Raw genomic sequence first — 18,821 nt, forward strand, 5'->3', positions numbered from 1 at the left:
ACAGGGGCCCTGGATTACTATCACATGACAACGAGGAAAAGACAATGGACAGGTACACCAAAGGGAATTTAACAGAAGAGGATAAGCAGGCAGCAGAATCTACAACATGCTTGCTCTACTAATGTATAATATTGACCAGACCTGTCATTCTAAGGTCTCTTACTGGAAGATCTGAGCCATGTGGAGTATTACACTACTACAAAGTGACATAGTCTTTCCTTTAACGGGTAGTTTGACATAAGTGTTATGATGGAATTCTAAACTGTGTCAAAGTCTATTTATTCTCAATATAAAAAACACCTGTGAGCCAACAAAATGTTGGCAAAAGACTTGAACAGGCACTTCACATAACAGGATTCCAAAAAGCCAGTAAGCATACGAAAAGGTACTCAAGTTACTCATAAGGGAAAGGCAAACCAAAACTACAATGAGATATTCTACCAGAACTGTTGAAATCAAACTCTCATACATTTCTGATGGAAGTATAAACTGGTACAAATATAAATTGGCTGTATCCACAAAAGCTGAACATATGTATAGCCAATGAAACAGCAATTACACTTCCAGGTATATACATGACAGAACCAAAAGACATAAGAATGTTTTTAGCAGCACTATTTGTAATAGCCAAAATCCGGAAACAAAATAAATATCCAGCAACAAAAGAAAAACGTTGTGATATATTCATAGTGTGAAATACTAACATAACAATAAGGAACAAATTATAACTTCACACAACAACATTGATCAAACTGCATGATTCTGTTATAAAAAGGACAGAGCCTAGTTTATGCTGTCACAGTCAGGATATGTGCAGATGTGAGGTTAGGAATGGGAGGAGCCTGAAAGGGTGTCTGCATTTCTAATAATATTGTTTCTTGATCTTGGTACAGATTACAAAGGTAAGTTCACTTTATGCGCATTGATCAAGACATATACTTAGGAATTGCATACTTTTTTTATACTTATGTTATTCTTCAATATAAAGTTTACAATTAAAATGAAGGAAGAAGCAAAAGAGTATAGGTAAGTTCAAACAAAACAAAAAACCTCCCTGGGCAGTATAACACACAGAGCCAAGTAATTTAGTGAAACAGGGAGAGTTTCGATGAGGCAATAATTTGTATGTTTATAGCCTTATTCCTGATATCAAAAGAGAAATAGTGTTTGGTATATGTTGAAAGAGGATAGTAACAGGGTTAAAGAAGATCTGAGTGGAAAACTACAAAGAGGTTCTGGATAGGACTGGAGATCTGTTTAGAAGAGGAACATGTGATGAACCATATGGGGCTACAACATGGAAAAAATAAATTACACTTTTTAAAACAGATAGGGAGATGGGCACAGGGACACAGAAACGACCACAAGGAGAGTATACCAGCAGGATATGGAAACTCAAAGCAAAACAACAACTTAAAAATTTCTCTCAAATGCCCCCTTTTTCTGGCTTTAACAACAACTATGTAGAAGACACTGAGTTCATTCCTAGGAAATATTACAAGTTTCTATAGCATAGTGCCTAGCTACTGACTTTCCTTACTTCATTCCATCACAGAATATATTTATTTCTCACCCTGAGTGGATCCTGTCTTTTTTTGTTTAGGTGAGGAAAGGGAATGGGGATCAGCAAATGAGGAGAAAAGAGGTTAATAGAATGGAGAATAATAGGCCATGTCCAGCTTCCCACAAGTGAATGGCAAACGGAAGAGCAGTGCTTAAGAAGTGATGAAAACTTAAGACTTATTAGAGAGGATGCGACTGCCCAAGGCTGCAGGTGGAGCACAGACCCAGGAGCTCAAGGCTGCGGGTGGAGCACAGACCCAGGAACTCTCTCCAGCAGTGCTTTTCTCCGCCGTGTAGGGCTGTACGGGCTATCTCTTCACACACAAGGCCCTTCACTTCTTTCCGTCTTTGCACATTCAAAAACAGAGCATCATCATCATGATTCGAGAAGTTGCATGATGACAACACAATGAATTTTAAATGATCCTTTTCTCTATCTTTTTTCTCCTCTATTGGGACATGGGGAAGACTAAGAAAAAGATACAAAAACATGCTTTTCACCTAGTGATAAAATATCCTTTGGATTAAATAAAACCCTGTTCATTGTTTATCAAACATCAGGTTAAGAACTCCTCAGGCTAAACATATTAATAAGTAACAAAAAGACTGATAATAAAAGTTTCTTAGTTGTGTCTTATTTTTGTAGCCATGAAGTTCTATAGATTTTGAGTTACTGGCATGTCAGAACTAAAACAAAACAAGATGTTATTAACATTTTTAATGCTAAATCTAGGCAGTATTTATTGGTTCATCTTTCAATATGGATATGTTGGTAAACGAGAAATTTGTTTTTATTTGCATATCATATTAGCACTTTCTGCCGCATCAGTGCTTTAATGGGAAAAGTATGCACATATAATTTAATAGGCCCAATCATTTTTCAAAATTTAAAAATATGCCAGAACCTTTTAACCTTGAAGCTGCTATAATGGACTAAGTAAAGGTAAATGAACTCGATATATGAGGTAAATGGTCTGCACTACTGTTTTCTTTAGTATATTTCAATATTCCTTTATTTCATGATTCCTTTAGAAATCAGGATTAGACAGTTCCTCTAATTAACCAAAAGAGGTTTGACTAATAAAGGAGATTGCAAGCATGATTAGTTAAATGATAATGTACATAGCACTTAATGATCGTTATCATTTATTCTAATATCAGTGCTAATAAATGGTGAAACTGTTTAAGCCACATGCTGTCACATCACAATAACGTACATGATGGCTAATGCTAATAATTCCTAATTTACTTAGGAATCAATGGGACATGCAGCTTTCTGAACGTACGTCAATGCTTTCTTCAATAAATTTATGGACTTTTGTAAACGAGAAAAATATTTAACGTTTACCTCCTTACCTAGACTACATAATAAGTAGTCATACCACTGTTTCCCTCGAAGGCACAAACAGTTCTAGCTATACTAGCTACATCCTTGGCTTTCGTGAGGCCAGTGTAATGTATTAAGACACTTACTTACAAAGAACCAGTGATTATAACTAAGACTAATGTTTCAAAATACTAATTTCATCCCATTCTCTTGCATTCTAAGGATTCAGTGGATAAAGATTAGCCCTTAAGTTCTTATTCAGACTTTCGCTCCAAAAGGCAAAAAAAGAGTATTTGATTTTCTCCACTGCTATTTTCTCTCACATTAAGAATTACAAGAGAAGAAAAATATTCAGACTTGTGATGCAAAATCACCGGCTGATGTTATCTACGAAACACACACACAGAAAGGTTGGAAGACTGTCCGTTTTATATGGAAAAGCATCTTTATTGTCTTGAGCTAGAGGCACTACCATTATTGACTCTCTCATCTCCTATCACTCTTTAGGAATGCACATTAAAGGGCACTTTATTTTCTGTATGACATAAAAATGATAAGCTGAAAGCTAGAACAAAGGGAAGTCCCCTTTAGATTCATACACAGTATTGGGAGAGAGAAAAGGAAAATGAAAAACGAAGCACAATTAGCGTATCTTAGGAGAAAAGGAGATAATTAATGAATGAAAGAAGAGATCTTGGCTCTGGTTATATCTTAATAGGGATAAACTAAGTTACTCTGGGAGATGTCTTCCGATACTGATTGCCCGCCTGTTGCCCATGAAGACCTACAATAAGGCACCTAACCTCTGGCTTGTATCCCAATTCTTGAGTCTCTAGGACGATTTTTACAGTGTATCTCTCATCTCCCAGATGGAGGAGAGGGAGGGAGGAGGGAAGTGCAGCATAATGGTTCCAAGTCTGGACTTTGGAGCCACACTACCTGGATGGAGGTGCTCCTCTACCATCCCCCCATTTTCATCTCTGTCCCTCATTCTTCCCACCAGTGGTTCCTGAGCTCTTATGCAGTGCTATGAGGACTAAGTCAGTCTGTTTTTCATTGAGGTCACCTATTGTTTTGCTTTGAATTGCGTCACTCAAAATTTATGCTCAAGTCCTAACACCTGGTACCTGTGAATGTGACCTTATTTGGAAATAGGGTCTTTGCAGATGTAATCAAGTTAAGAGGAGGTCATGATAGACTAGGGTGAGCCCTAACCAAATGATTAGTGTTCTTATAAGAAGGCCGTGTGAAGACACACACACAGAGAGTGCCATGTGAGGATGGAGTCAGACATTAGAGTTATGCAGCTGCAAGTCAAGGCAGACCCAGGACTGCTGGCAACCACAGAAGCGAGGAGACAGAACAGTTCTCCCTCAGAGCCTCCAGAAAGAACCAAGCTTGCCAACACCTTGATTTCAGATGTCCAGCCTCCAGAATTGAGAGAGAATAATTTTTTGTTTTAAGGCCTCCAGTCTGTGTTTGTTATGGCGGCCTTGGACACGAATACACTTGCATTCCAGCTCTCTCTCTCTCTTTATATGTTGCTGTTCCAGGTTACAGATGTCTTGATTTCACAGGAGTTGAAATTGTTTTTTGTTACTCCTTCTCCTGGTGGCTTTGTGGTGACGCCCAAGAGGAAAAAGGGTAAAAACATCTTTACTTTAAAACAAAAGTCTCTATAGTCTTTAAATTTTTCGTCTTTTATTCTTATAAACTAGTTCATACCAATTAATGTACTTTAAGTGCAATATAGGAACTATTCATAGTAAGAAAATTAATTTCAATCTAATTAGTGCACTCATTCTGCAAACTACTGTCACTTTGCTCAAGAACGTATAACCTTCTATTGACAAATGCATCATGGAAGGCAGGGGGAGAAGGGGAAAGAATGAGGAGGAACTCACATATATTGAATTTATTGAATATCTACTCCATTCTAGGTACTGTAGTCGAGTACTTTCACATACTTTCACTTAATCTTCCAAATAGTCTTTGATGCATGTAGCGTAATTTCTCTTTTTACAGCTGAGGAAGAGGAAATTCAAAGGTTATATAATCTGCTACAGTCACCCTGTTAGTAAGTCAATGCAATCCAACCAAGACCTGTCTGCCTCTAAATCCCCAACCTGACTCCACGCTGCTTTTCAAGGTCACTCTTGGCAAGATCATTCAAGGCTTCTCTAAACGGGACTCCAAAATCTGGCTAGTTTTCTGCTTTCCCAAATAGTGAATAAGAACAACTGCTGCTCTTCTTTAAGTAACTCCTATGTGCCAGGCAGGCGCTTTGCAAAACATTTACTTTTAATACTGACAACAATCTTGGAAAGTGTTTTCTACATCTGTGGCTGCTCCAAACCGACCTTTAATGAGGGTAAATAAAATAAAATATAAACATAAATCTAAGGGTACCTTAGAAATAATGAGTTTGGCACCAAGTTTCGTTTTTGTAGGAATTGATCTCAGATGTGTAACGGAGTCGGCACATGCCTGCTGCGTGGGGGTCACCACCATCCCTGCTAGAATGGCTACTCATAGGTAGCACACAGCCAAACAATGCTGAGACATGCATCATATAAGATGTCCAACAGAATTTCCATTATTTTCCTAAATAACCAGTGCACTGCTTTAAAACATGACATAGCTTATTCTCTAAAAAGTGGCATGACCCTGGCTGGTGCTGTAAAGTGCGCTCAGTCTACCCCCTGCCCAACTGAGTACTATGGTTACATTCAGACAAGAACTTTTAGAACCTTTAGGCTATTGGAGAACCAATGCCTTTTGCCACAGGGCCTGGGAAGCACCTTGGCTACTTTTCTTCCCCTCAGACTTTACAGGCTGCTATTATTACACATGTAATAATCTCTCTTTCCAGTTTGGCCACTGATGCAAAAGTTATTTTGCCTCTCCCTGAGCAGTTACCTCTCACAGTCCCTACAGATGTGCGCCCTCCTCCATTGCCCTTGCTTCTCTTCCCTACCCAGAGACTGTCACTTTCAGGAGGAGACCTTATATCTTAGTGCTCAGAGAAAATACACATTACCAGGTGAGACCCCCATACTCTCCTTTACTCAATATTTGTATCCACTTCGCTCGGCACACGCTTCCTTTTTAATGTCCAAGTTCTCCACACCTGTCCTCTCCTATCCCATCCCTAGGAACCTCGCTCTAACTTCTGCCCCATTCAACATTCATTCCTCCCCTCCAGATCTCCTTCCCTCCAGAATACAAAGACAGTGAAGCCAACGTCAAGAAAAAGGCAAAGAAATATAACCCACTCATTAAACTACAACTCATTCTAGTTCCAGCTATTTCCCTTTTCTTTCTTTCTTTCATATCCAGGGTTTTAGGAAGAATAGACTCCACTCCTCCTCCAAACACTGCTGTCTGGCTTCAGTTTCTACTATTCTACCCAAACTGCTCTTCCTGAGGTGAACAATGACGCCTCTGTTCTTTAATTCCAATCTGTGCCCAGGTGCTCCTCCACCCTTCCCTTACCTGGCCTTTCTGAAGCCCATGGCTTTGTTGACTGCTCCTTCTCAGGCTCCTCTTGTCCCTGCCTGCTCCTCCCAAGTTGCATTGCCCAGAAGAGCCCTGCACACCATCCTGCCCAGCAGATCCAACAGACTAATGCCCATCCCAGGTAGAGATGATGCCTTCTCCTCCCTATGTCCTGAGTGAACCTCCAGAGTAGCACCATTTATTGGATTTTAACTATTTATCCTACATAGTTTGTCACTAAAACTGTAGATATATCAGCCATTTGACATGTTTTCCATATCTGTGATTATGGCAATGAAAGTTTCATTCTCAAGTGACAATTATAGTAAAAATCATTTGAGAACAAAACTTTCATTGCCATAATCACAGACGTGGAAAATGTCACATACATACATGTAAAAGTATAACATGTACAAATAAAGAAAATTTGTAACAAACCAGCAATCAAACAATAAAATCCATATTCTTTAATCTCTCTTTTTTGGGAGATTTTGATAAAATCAACAGATCCTCTCACCTGGAAAAAAATATATGCCCAAACACAAAATCTAAAACAGAAGTACAGAGTTCAAGAAGCTTTTAAAGTCTATCCATTGGACTCCCTAATAAACCCAGATTCCAAACCTATGCTACAAGGAAAGGAGAAACTTAGAGTGGGCCAAAAAATTTAAAAGATCACAATAATTATAGTCCACTATGGAACACAAACAGAACAAGAGACATATTATCATAACAGCTATTTCAGGAAAGTCAATGACATTGCTCTCCTTATAAAATAGTTCTTTATCTCCTTTTCACTCAATTTAGTACTAGCCTTCAGCATACATTTGTGAATGTTCATTAAATGAGAGGCATTTGCTATTTCTTGTATAAATGTCCTTTTAAAACAACTTGAAGTCCTTACTACTTGAGAATTTTCTAATCTGTTCATGCTTAAGAGGCTGTTTGATAATGACTAAGCCAAAAGGTTGTCCTGCCCTGACTATAAATTAGAAAGGCCTTTTGCATCTAGCCACAGGGCATCCTTACCTAGGCCGGTGCCCTGCTGAGTCCATTTTTCTTTCTGCTTGACTACATAGTAAATACAAGAGACTGATGTTTAAATAAAATGTGAAATCACCCAAATTGTTCTCCATTCCTGGCCTAGAAAAGTCTTCTTAAAAAATATTTAAGTCTTTTGACAGTTACAGGTAGCATTTGATTCTGCTTGAAAGCCCAAGTCTAAGGGTGCCAAAAACAATTAGTATTTTAATAGCTCCCTTTCTTAGGTTATTTGGCAGGTACAGGTTCATCAGAAAGAGAACAAAAAACTTTTCTCAAGAAAATAAGCCAATGACTTTAGCAAAATCATATAGTTTTTACCACATTATTCCTTATGTTCTTTCTACTTTAAAATAGGATAGAGTTTAAAGAAATAGAAATGGTAGTTGTCAACATTTATGACTTTGACAGATAAAGTTTTCTAGACAAGGACTGGTTTGGTGTTGTCCTCATTGTTTTCAAAGAAGCCTTAAGGCAGCTAGTGCTGAGCAGACACCATTGAAAACTTTAGAAATTTCATAATTCTGCCTCAAGACAAATTCTTGCTGCTTGGGGAGAAGGTAGGTCAAGAAATAAGGGGACCCAAGACCGAGTGGATTAGGGAGAAGGGATGGTTACGTGTGAAGTTTTGATATATTGACAACAAAGCCTGTCTTGTATGCCTCCCTTAGAGTTATTTTGTGGAGAAATATGCTAATTCAAAGATATCTAACTAGCTTCACATTTAATTCTGACTTCAAATCTAAGAGTGGCAGAGCAGCTGTGCCTGGAGGCAGTACAATCTTATTTCTATAAAAATCTCTCAAAGCTCCATATATAAGTGGAAGAGTAAAAATAGATAATCAAATCCAAATTAAGGCTATTAAGAATTGATTTAGTGTAAAGATAATATAGCAAGATTTTGTTTAGGTTATGGATGTTCACTAAAAAATGTGTTTGCCTAAAATTTTGATTATGTTTTATCTTATTTTGTCACAGTTAAATAGTTTTATCATTAGGGATTTTAATTGCATATAGTCTATAGAATTCTTTCTGATTACTCTATATCCATTTAACTGAGAAAAAAAATCCCACTGTACTACTTAATGAAAAGAGAACCATCTAATGAGGATGCAATCAAATTGCAGGCAGACACACCACAAGGTGTGGCTAAACAGTTCCTACTTGTGAAACCCTTGTCACAAATGTTTTACAGAGTCCACATAGTGTATAGGGGAGGAGAAGTCCTTGAAGAAAGTAGGAATTAATTTACCCTGAAAAACACTAGTCACTCAGTGGTATACCACTGATGTGTGTAAAGAAAGAAACAAATAACAAAAGAAAAAGAAAAGAGGAAACGAACTTCTTCAAAGTCTTCTTTCAACCTTCATAATGTAGGCTCCACTATTACGCAACCTCCCCCTATTTTTTCATCTTTTTTAGGCTTCTCGTTCATTTCGCTATTCACTCGTGTCTATTCCGAAGGTTCAATCCTTGACTTGCCATTCCCTAGATTTAACGATTTTTCTTTAGATAACTCATTTTCTTACACAGCATTAAGCAATACTCTGTGAGCTCTCGACCTGGCTTCTCTCCTCAAACCTTGATAAACTTTTTGACTCTTTCCCCATCCCTAGCAGCCAATCCATGTCGGCATCAGGTGCTGTGAAGTCCTTTTTTTCCTTCTATTCTTTCCTCTCTCCAACATTTGTCACTTCAGTTCTATACACACTGCTCAGACCTGTCATTTTCCTGCTCAAAAGTCAATTTCCCACGTGCATACATGTAAAAATATAACATGTACAAATAAAGAAAATCTGTAACAAACCAGCAATCAAACAATAATTTTTAATAATTATTTAATCTCCCCCTTTTTTGGAGATTTTGATAAAATTCTTGGTCTGGAATCAAACTCTCAATATACTTCTTCCCTATCTGGTCCTTTATTTTCAATCAGGCCAGTTGATTCACTAGCAAATTATACCAAATATGGTATAATCTTTACAAAAAATGCATTACTAAATATTTTGATGATCTTTTCTTAAAAGCAGAAGTTTTACTATTTTCTACAGGCTACAGAAAATCTTTAGGTTTGGAACACACTGTGTTGAGTAAAGAAACGAGATAACACCCTGTACTCATCAGTGGATGCTTTCTCCTGTTTTATTTATTCTTGTTAAATTTTGCCTGATTAAGCAAGTGAAAGAAATCTAATTAATAAGTAACCCTCCACTTCCAAGGAGTAAATAATCCAATCAAGATTGAACTGCACCCTCCACATCTGATCCAACAACCTTTTGAAGTATAGACCAGTGATGATCAAATATCTCCTTTTGATGACAGATGACATGTTAAGGAGCACATGAGAGGGGGGTTAACTGTGTTCGCAGCTGGAGCTTTAGCACTTGGCATATTAAATCCCAATTATTTGGGTGACGTCCAAAGACCTGATTTTGCTCAATACATTAATTGTTCCATTCAAGCCTAAACATAAACATGCCTGTTCATTCAACACATTCTCACTAAACATCCATGTGTCAGGCACCAACCAAGCAAAGCATTGGCGTTATAGCAGTCAACAGGACAGATCTCCTCCTTTCTTACCTTGTCCCCACCCTGATGGGACTCAGGAGTAGTGTGGCAGACATTGAAATAAGAACAAAATAAGGGAATAAGGGAAATAAGCATTGCAAAATGAGAAAAACCAGAGTGATAATAAGAGCAAACAGGGGCTACTAAGAGCATTATATTAGCTAACAGTATATGCTAATGAGAGCTATACGCTAATAAGAGCATATAGTTTTACAGCGTTCAGAGTGGGTTCAGAAAAGACCTTCTGAGAAAGTGGGCACATGCTGCTGCGCTTCTTAGCTTATCCCTGCCCTCAGATTTTTGGCCTCATTTCTACGCATTCCTCAAAACTCAGGTAGGATTTCAGGTCCTTCGAGAAGCCAAGCCTGGAATATTCTTATAAAGTCTGGAATGGTCTTCCAGACTTCTTGGTATTCCCAAAGTTCTGCGTGTTACCTCTACACCTTGGCATTAACCGAATATATGGGAATTATTACTTGTCAGTCTCTCAACTGCATGGTGACTTCTTAGAGGGTATCTCTATGTCAAGTGTCTAGCAAGTGCTTAATAAATTTTGCTAAATGGATGAACGAGTGAAGATTTAGCATGGAAAAATACCAAACACTTAATTTCTGCCTAGGCTTTAACAGGCAAAGCTAAAGATAAAACATGTAAAGGTTTTAACCAACGTATTTTTGGTAGAGGTTTGGAGCACAGCACAAGGGCTGGACAAGTTAGTGTGTACAATTTCTGTGCTTCTGAAGCACATATGAAAAAAAATGTACACACATGACTCATCAGCTCAAAGATGAGAAGAGGAAAAGATACGGATTCAAGCAGTTGTATTTAAAGCATAATATGGCAGAGAGATTAAGAACTTGAACTCAGAAGTCATACAGGCCCGTGTTTGAAATTTGGCCACAGGACCTTAAGCAAACTATCAGACCTGTTTAATCCTTGGTTATTTTTGACTATGAACTGGAAATAAAAATATTGACTATCTGATAGGAGTATTGAGAAGACTAAATGGGATACGTATAAAATATTACTTGGCATTTAGTAAGTCAAATAACTCAGTAAATGTTAGCATATTATTAATAATACTATTATTACTTTACTTAGGATGTAAACAAATTTAAAATAATTATAGAAAATCTTATAAATCTTTTAAAAATAGATTGAGATAATATCAACTACTATATACTTGTAGAAAACATAAATATCAGATATAAGTTTTGTTTAAGTATATGAAAAGCAAATTAAAGAGTAAAAGGGTTTCATTTCAATCACATAGTTCAGCTGTAAGGTTAGTATTTTCAATGAAAACAAAGTAATTTTTGAAATACAAAGATTATAAAATAAACTCTGAAATATCATTTTTCTAAAAATAATCATGATCTTTGTTTCAATGAAGATACTTTCCTGAACCAAATTCTGTATTTTTCAATGTCTAGTCTAACAAATCTATCTTTATACATACAGTCCTCAAAGATTAACGTGGTCATTTCAATTTTTTTTCTACCTGGTTAGAAATGTACAGGGAAAACACAACAGAAATAGCAAAGAAAAATAAGTTTAAAAACACTTTAATCTGCTACATTTATATGAGAACAGAGAATTCGATGTTTATGGTATAGCTCCTTTGGCTTGCTGTACAACATAATAGCTTAATTGTCACAATAGCCTTAGAACTTAAGATAGTACATATATCAGCTTTGGTCAAGAGAGAAACGCAATGCTCATCTGCTTCTTTCATCTGGACCAAAATGCCACAATTTATAAATAACTATAGATGAGCCTTTGTAGCCTGGACTCTTTACTAACATTAGTCACAGAAGGACCGGGCTCCCCAAGGCTAGTGCACAAATTTATCTTAAATAATTTCCCCCTACATAATGCCTAAAATATTTATTTTAAATTAAGCATAGCATGGGTATATGTATGCCATTATAACCATATTATGATCACTGTGTTGGCTGTGGGTCTTTAACGACTTGTAATGGGGACCAAGTTGTTTATTTTATATATTTTATTAATAATAAAAAATCAAAGTCCCTATATGTACTCAAACAAGAAACGTGATAAAAATCAAACCTTATTATGGTTATTTCTGTGTCACTAACTAGCTCTGTCCTCTTGGGAAGTTTTTAGCCTCTCCGAGTTTCCATTTATTCATCTATAGCAAAATCATCTCTAAGTTCCAGGAGAGCACTATCCTCTACACTTCTTGCCATTATTTAGTATGTCACAATGACTCTCAATCATAACCCAAAGTTGGGGATTAATTATCCATGATGAATTTCTCTGACTTATTACAATTCTTTTTTCCTATTATTAGAGTAGGAAAAGGCAACACAGTAACAAAAACATACTTTGAAAAAGAGGTAAAAGATCTATTTAAAATTTTGCAGCAGACTTTTACCTTTCCTTTCATTTATTAAGCTTCTACTATACATACTTTACCTTGAGCAGTAAGGATCTACAGCTATTAAGGATTCATAACATCCATGTCTTTTTCTTATTTACCTCATAATTGTTTTAGGCTATGGTAGAAATTTGACACAAGTTTCTCCACTCAGTCACACATCAATACTTCTAGAACTCAATTCACTTGCACCCAAAACAACCCTTGAATGAAATCTGTCAAGTATTTTTCCATTTATAAATCTGGCAAACTTTGGTGACAATCTCACTCTGAATAAATGGCAACCACAATGGATGAATTTGTTTTCCACTATGGAAGATTAAGCAGATCTCCATAATACGTAACAGTGAAGGAAAGGGAACCAAAGCAAATAAAACCCAATCAACATGAACTGGCACCTTGAAGAGAGGAAGAGGGCTCCATGAAGTTGGGTGTGCAGGAGTTGGTTAGAGATTTTTGAAAGGCGTGAATCTCAGATAAATATCAGAGACTAAGTTAACTCCCGTTTTAGTAATTCTAGCACATCCTTCCACAACATTACCAGAAGAAGCTCTTCTGTATTAACGATTTTGCCAAAATATTGGTCACAGTATTTCAAACTGTACTGGCAAATACAGCAGAGTAAACAAGGTAAGAGATTCAATATTTCAAATTGTATCCTGATGTAAAGTAAATCCACTACTTAAAATAGTATTACAAAAGCACACTGCTTTTGAAAGGATGCACTGGACAACACTGCTCAGAAATGTGTGAGGTTAACTTCAAACAATAATAGTAAAAATAATTCAACTCGAGATCTGAAAGAAGAACGCTCGACACTACTTCAAGGCAATAACGTAGGAACGGGAAATATGAGTACACAAGCTCATAGCAAATATGTACATCCACACATTTTTACTATTTTAGTTATATTGAAACTTGAGAACTTCACAGCAACCTACTAAAATCACAGAGCAACAGGATAAAAGTAGATAAGAAGAATGTGCAATTTATGAATATGATTTATTACCATGGTTACAAACTTTCAGAATAGGCCTCTGAGACATTGGACTGAGACTTTGCCGAATATCTGTTAAGAAAAAAAAAAATAAAAGAAACTTAATATAGAGGTCTGTTCATCTCAAGAAGTATAACAGGACTTTTTCCAAGGTTAAGTATTTCTGGAAGCAAAGCAATGCTTCAATACCCTGAAATACTTGAAGCAATAATGTTATGACTTTTACTTCCCATTTAATTATGCTACTGTAAACTCCACCGGGATAAGGTGCATATGGTTCTTTAGATGAGACTTGTCACACTAATCAGGATTTTCTAGGTTCAGTGCATTGATTTGTTAATGTGCTACTGACATTGGCCAACTGGAATGCTTTTCTCTCTGATATCTGTCATTGCAAGGGAAGAATTATGCAAACCTACGAAACTTCTGAAGAATTGTTGCCCACAGCACTACATTCTTGACACATGACTTTAAAAGAATGGGGAAAAAAAAAAGGGTTGTTCTTTGTAATAATTCCCTAGAAAGTAACATGAAACAAGTATAAAGTTCACCTTTCGGCTTCGGTGTCCTTTTCCTTCGGTCGCGGAAGGCAGCCCCCGACTGCAAGGCCTCCAGCAGACTATCCATCACTCCTGTCTCATCACCCTCTGTGAAGAGAGATGCAGGGAATTCCATCAGCTCTCAGGGTTACCATAGCAATGTCAAAGCATACACAGAAACTGGTGATGGTGATGGTAGGGGGAGAAAAGATCAGATGCCAGGACTAAGCCAGCAATTTCAAAATAAGATAGGACTTTAACTCTCTTATAAATCAAATATTTTTTAATGAAATCTGTCTCATTAGTGCCTGTGTTACTGTCCACTACAGAGATCGAGTCCCATGGATTCACTTCAGAGCACTGCTTTTATAGTCTGATGGCACAATAACTTTAAATGGAATGTGGTTCTAGTCATATCTGTGTCTCAGGTTATCATAAATCACATTTCCCTGGTCGAAATGGGTTATTTTCAAAGCATCAGCTTCTATTCTAAAATCGACCAGGTGTGGGAGAGGGTTTTTGTTGTTGTTACTGAGATTCTGCCATCTAAACTTATTGTACAAAATTATATTTCCAGGCCAACTTTTGCAAACATGTTCCCAACAACTGATTCTTCACATCAGAGGATAACTGTCCCCTGACTTCAGGTGATGCAGAACAATCACTACAAACTCTTACAGGATGTATGAAAAGTTTGTCTTCTACAATGAAAAATAAACCAAAAGAAGCTCTCAAAAGTCTAAAGGACTGCATCACATTACGATCAGTTTAAATCGACATCCTGTATATAATTAAGAAAGAGGTGGTAATAGAGCCAATTCTCGCTACAAATATCACATTAGTTTGTAATAATCACAATATTTATAGTTGTCAATGCTATATTATTTAAAGAAAGCAGGAAAAAAGGCTTCAAAGAAACTACTGGCCCATCCTAAATTCAAGGAAACACCAAAGACTTCTTTGTCCCTTAGAGAGGGGTTATCTGCAGGAATTCTCTATGAAATTGTATGGCTGGTATACAGTATGTCTGAAGTAACAAAACTATTTTCCTCTGGATTTTTTATTTCTTTGTTTTTGAGACACAGTCCCTTTATAGGGAACAGATGACAAATGAATGCAGTAAAGTACAAATAACACACTCATTTACAGCTTATAAACAGATATATAAATATAAATGTGTATCGGCCCTTTTCCATCTGGTTCTATTTCATATTTTTAGAAAAGTATTAAACCTTGTTGGTGTTATCAAAAAAAGGTGGGTGACAAATAGAGTATTTGGAGGTTGTTAATTCACATGTAAATTTAATTCTAAAGTGGCTTGATGGCTATTTTACCTAAAATACATTAAATATTTCAGACACTTTAATTAGTAAATACCTAGCTATCTTTAAAAATTTACACTCAAACAAAACTACAGTTTTCCTGAAAAGAACTGCAGGTAATGCCAAATAGTTAAGGTTGTGTATATACTTCATTAGTAAAAGGAAACATTTTAAAAATCTAAAACTATAAGGAAGCAAGCATAAGATTAATGGAATACACTTTAAAGTAAAAAAAATTATAAAGACAATTTGAACTTTCCTTAGTAAGTTTGCTGTTGGTGGTGGTATAGACATAGTGATTCTCAAACTACTATGTGTGTATAATAAGACTGAGCAGGTGAGTAAATAAGTTGATGTTGTTGGCAGCAAGGATGCTCCCTGTGGGAAAGGAAATGCAAATATGGAATGGGAGAAGGAAAGGAAGAACCATGAAGTGTTGGGTTAAATTTCTAGGTATCAATACAAACTCAAGATTAAAAAAAACAACAACAACAAAACAACTTTTCCTAGCTTGATGCCCCAAAAGAGCCCAGAAGTAATGACATTGCTGTAGCAATGAGCACACCTGGCCCTCAGATCTTGGTTTCTAAATATCATTACTCACTGACAGGAACCAGAGCACTTAGAGAAATGGCTGATTCTAGGGCTGAGACCAAGAAAGTGCGAAATGAGACAGGCACATATTGTTGTGCCAGAAAATAAGACTGTGCTCAAAGACAGAGATGTGCCAAAAGGGCAGAGAAGCCAGACTGGAGGGTAGCCTTGAACAAATTTAGGACAATTTGAGCACTGGATAAGTAATGATGGGAATGGACTATTATACAATGGAAAAAAGAAAAGAATAGTGCATCCATACTGACACTAAAAAATTAAAAATAAATATGGGGTAAAAGAAAGCTCTTATTTACAGAAGAATGTCAACCAAGGATGCCAAAGACATAAAGGAAATAGACAATTCACCACATTACAACTCACATAGTAAGAATGAATCAGGCAGAAATCACCAATGGTTGCAAAAACCATTGTATATAAGGATGTGGGGGAATAGGATATGGAGAAATCTGGCAAATATCACCCTACCTAAATAATCAAATTTGCTGTCACCAACGATGGGATAACTGACATCAATCCTCTCTCGAAGTGATGCACCGAGATGGACACAACATAACCTGTGTAGTACTTGGCACCAAAATATTTAACCTGAATCTAAGTGTGAGGAAACAATCATAGAAATCCAAACTGAGGGGCTTTCTGTGAAATAACTGGCCATGGTTCTTAGAAACCATCATCAAGAGAAAGAGAAAAGAAAAGGTTAGGGAACTGTTTAGATTAAAGGACATTAAAGGAGATTAAAGAGACATAACAACTAAATGCAACACCCAATCGTTGATTAGCTCTTGGATTGTAAAACAGCTATAAATGGCATTATTGGGATAATTAGGGAAATTTTTAAAGGAGCTGGATATTAAATGATTATATTGTACCAATGTTAAGTTACCTGAGTGTGATAATTATGTTACGGTTAGGTAGGATAATCCCACTGTTCTTAGGAGATAGAGGCTGACACGTTTGGCTTACTAAACAACTTACACCACAGCTCCATGTTCTCCACTTAATGCCTTTGAACATCCTGTTCTCTCTATATACAGCATCCTTCCCACTTTCTTCACCAAGCTAACTCCTTCCCCCTCAAGACAGAGAATTCTTCCCCGACCCGCGTGGGCTGAACTGGGTTCCCTTCTGTGTCCTACAGGCATGTGGTACCTCTAGCAACAAATCCTTTACAAATTGTTTACTTGATGGTTTCTACCATGAGACTGTGAGCTCATCAAAGGCAGTGGCTTTCATTTACTTTTAATACCTATAGATAGTATTACACAGAAAGTGTCTTAACAAATGGGGCACTAATATGGTCAGTAGGAAGAACGAATCATGCAGGAGAATAAAGGTCATAGATGGAGAGGGAGGACCTGGCACGTGGTGGGAGTGCATTCCCACCACCACTGTAAACAACACAGCTTTGTTCTTTTCTTTCTCTTTGTCTTATATGTGTCCATTCAGTCGCCAAACTTTGTTCATGCACACTCCCCAATATCTCAAGAACTGATCCATTGTTTCCTCTCCTGACTAAACTTTATGCTAGCAGTCCAGAATGGAATTATTTTTCACCTGAAATATCACGAGTTGCCTGGAGTCATGTTGCTTCTAGTTTCTCTCTAATTCTTATTCATACCATACAGTACTGATAAGTCCTAAAGCAGAATTATGATCTTCAATCCTCCAATCACAAATTCTCAATATCTCTCATTTCCTACACTATAAAGTCCTAATTTATCCACTTGCCCCCCGACACAGATTCTAATCGCTTTTCCAATCTTATCTGTTACTTCCCAAATCACAACCTATTCTTCAGCTAAAGGCAACTGCCTGTGATTCTCCACAAACATTCTCTCTCTCCTGCCTATCGCTCTCCACCTGGAATCTCTATCCCCGCTCTTGTTTCCCAGAGCTGATGGCTTTTCTTGGCCTTCACCCCCACATGCATAATGGAAAAAAACACAATACCAAAGTAAGAAGACCTGCATTCTAGTCTGAGCTCTCAACTAACGATGCGTGAGACATGGACCAGTTATATAATCATTTGTGACATGTGCAATAGAGATAATACCTGTCTAGGGTTAATGAGAGGATCAAGTGAGATAACACAAATGAAAGCACTTGATAAATTGCTAAGTGAAATAAAAATGTAGGGAAATAAATTCATAAATGAACTCTATAGTGCACTATGGTAAGTTCATGAAATATCTGCTTTTTATTCTGTTTCAAGCATTGTTTCAGACACAGAAATTAAATAACTTTTTTTATATTGTATTTTACTATGGCTTTGAATAACATCATTTTGAAGGGAAATTCTGGTCAGAAATACAAGTAGATTATTAATAGAATCCAATGTGCAAGATGCGGACATATAGTGAAGATGTTATTTCAAATGTTAAAAATGCATTTAGAGGGTTGGCCCAGTGGCGTAGGGGTTAAGTTCATGCACTCTGCTTCGGTGGCACAGGGTTTGCCGGTTGGGATCCTGGGTGAAGCGCTGCACATTCCTCATGAAGCCATGCTGAGGCGGTGTCCCACATTGAAGAACCAGAAGGACCTACAACTAGGACATACAACTATGTGCTGGGGCTTTGGGGAGGAAAAGGAAAACAGGAAGATTGGCAACAGATGTTAGCTCGGGGCCAATCTTCCTCACCAAAAAAGGCATTTAGAATATTCACTCAACACATGGTTACTGAGGCCTACTATGTACCAGGACATTACTAGGCACTAAGGATACCTAGGCCCTAAGAGTTAACAAGAAATATTTTCTGCTCTCAAGAGGCGGAAAAGTCTGATGGTTACAGGAGTCTGATAGATATCCTGGAGATGTAAGGCCTCCTAGTGAATTAGGACCTGACAAACAAGCAGCAGTTGGCCACAGCAGAGACTAGGGAGGGAAAAGCATACCTGGCCGAAGGAATAACAGGTACAAAGGCAAAAGATATGAATAAAACCAAAA

At 37.1% G+C, this 18,821-nt stretch overlaps 1 protein-coding gene across 1 annotated transcript in view; it reads right to left on the reverse strand.

The window, feature by feature from the left end:
- Window positions 1–18,821, reverse strand: part of DIAPH3 (diaphanous related formin 3) — a 489,528-nt gene that overhangs the window by 101,089 nt on the left and 369,618 nt on the right. Inside the window, exons 26-27 of the mRNA XM_070480866.1 lie at window positions 13,953–14,048; window positions 13,414–13,473 (exon numbers count right to left, since the gene is read on the reverse strand). Of these exons, the coding sequence (XP_070336967.1) occupies window positions 13,414–13,473; window positions 13,953–14,048 (156 nt within the window). The remainder of the gene's footprint in view (window positions 1–13,413; window positions 13,474–13,952; window positions 14,049–18,821) is intronic.

The sequence above is a fragment of the Equus asinus genome, chromosome 11, assembly GCF_041296235.1.
Source record: "Equus asinus isolate D_3611 breed Donkey chromosome 11, EquAss-T2T_v2, whole genome shotgun sequence".
Classification (NCBI taxonomy): Eukaryota; Metazoa; Chordata; class Mammalia; order Perissodactyla; family Equidae; genus Equus; species Equus asinus.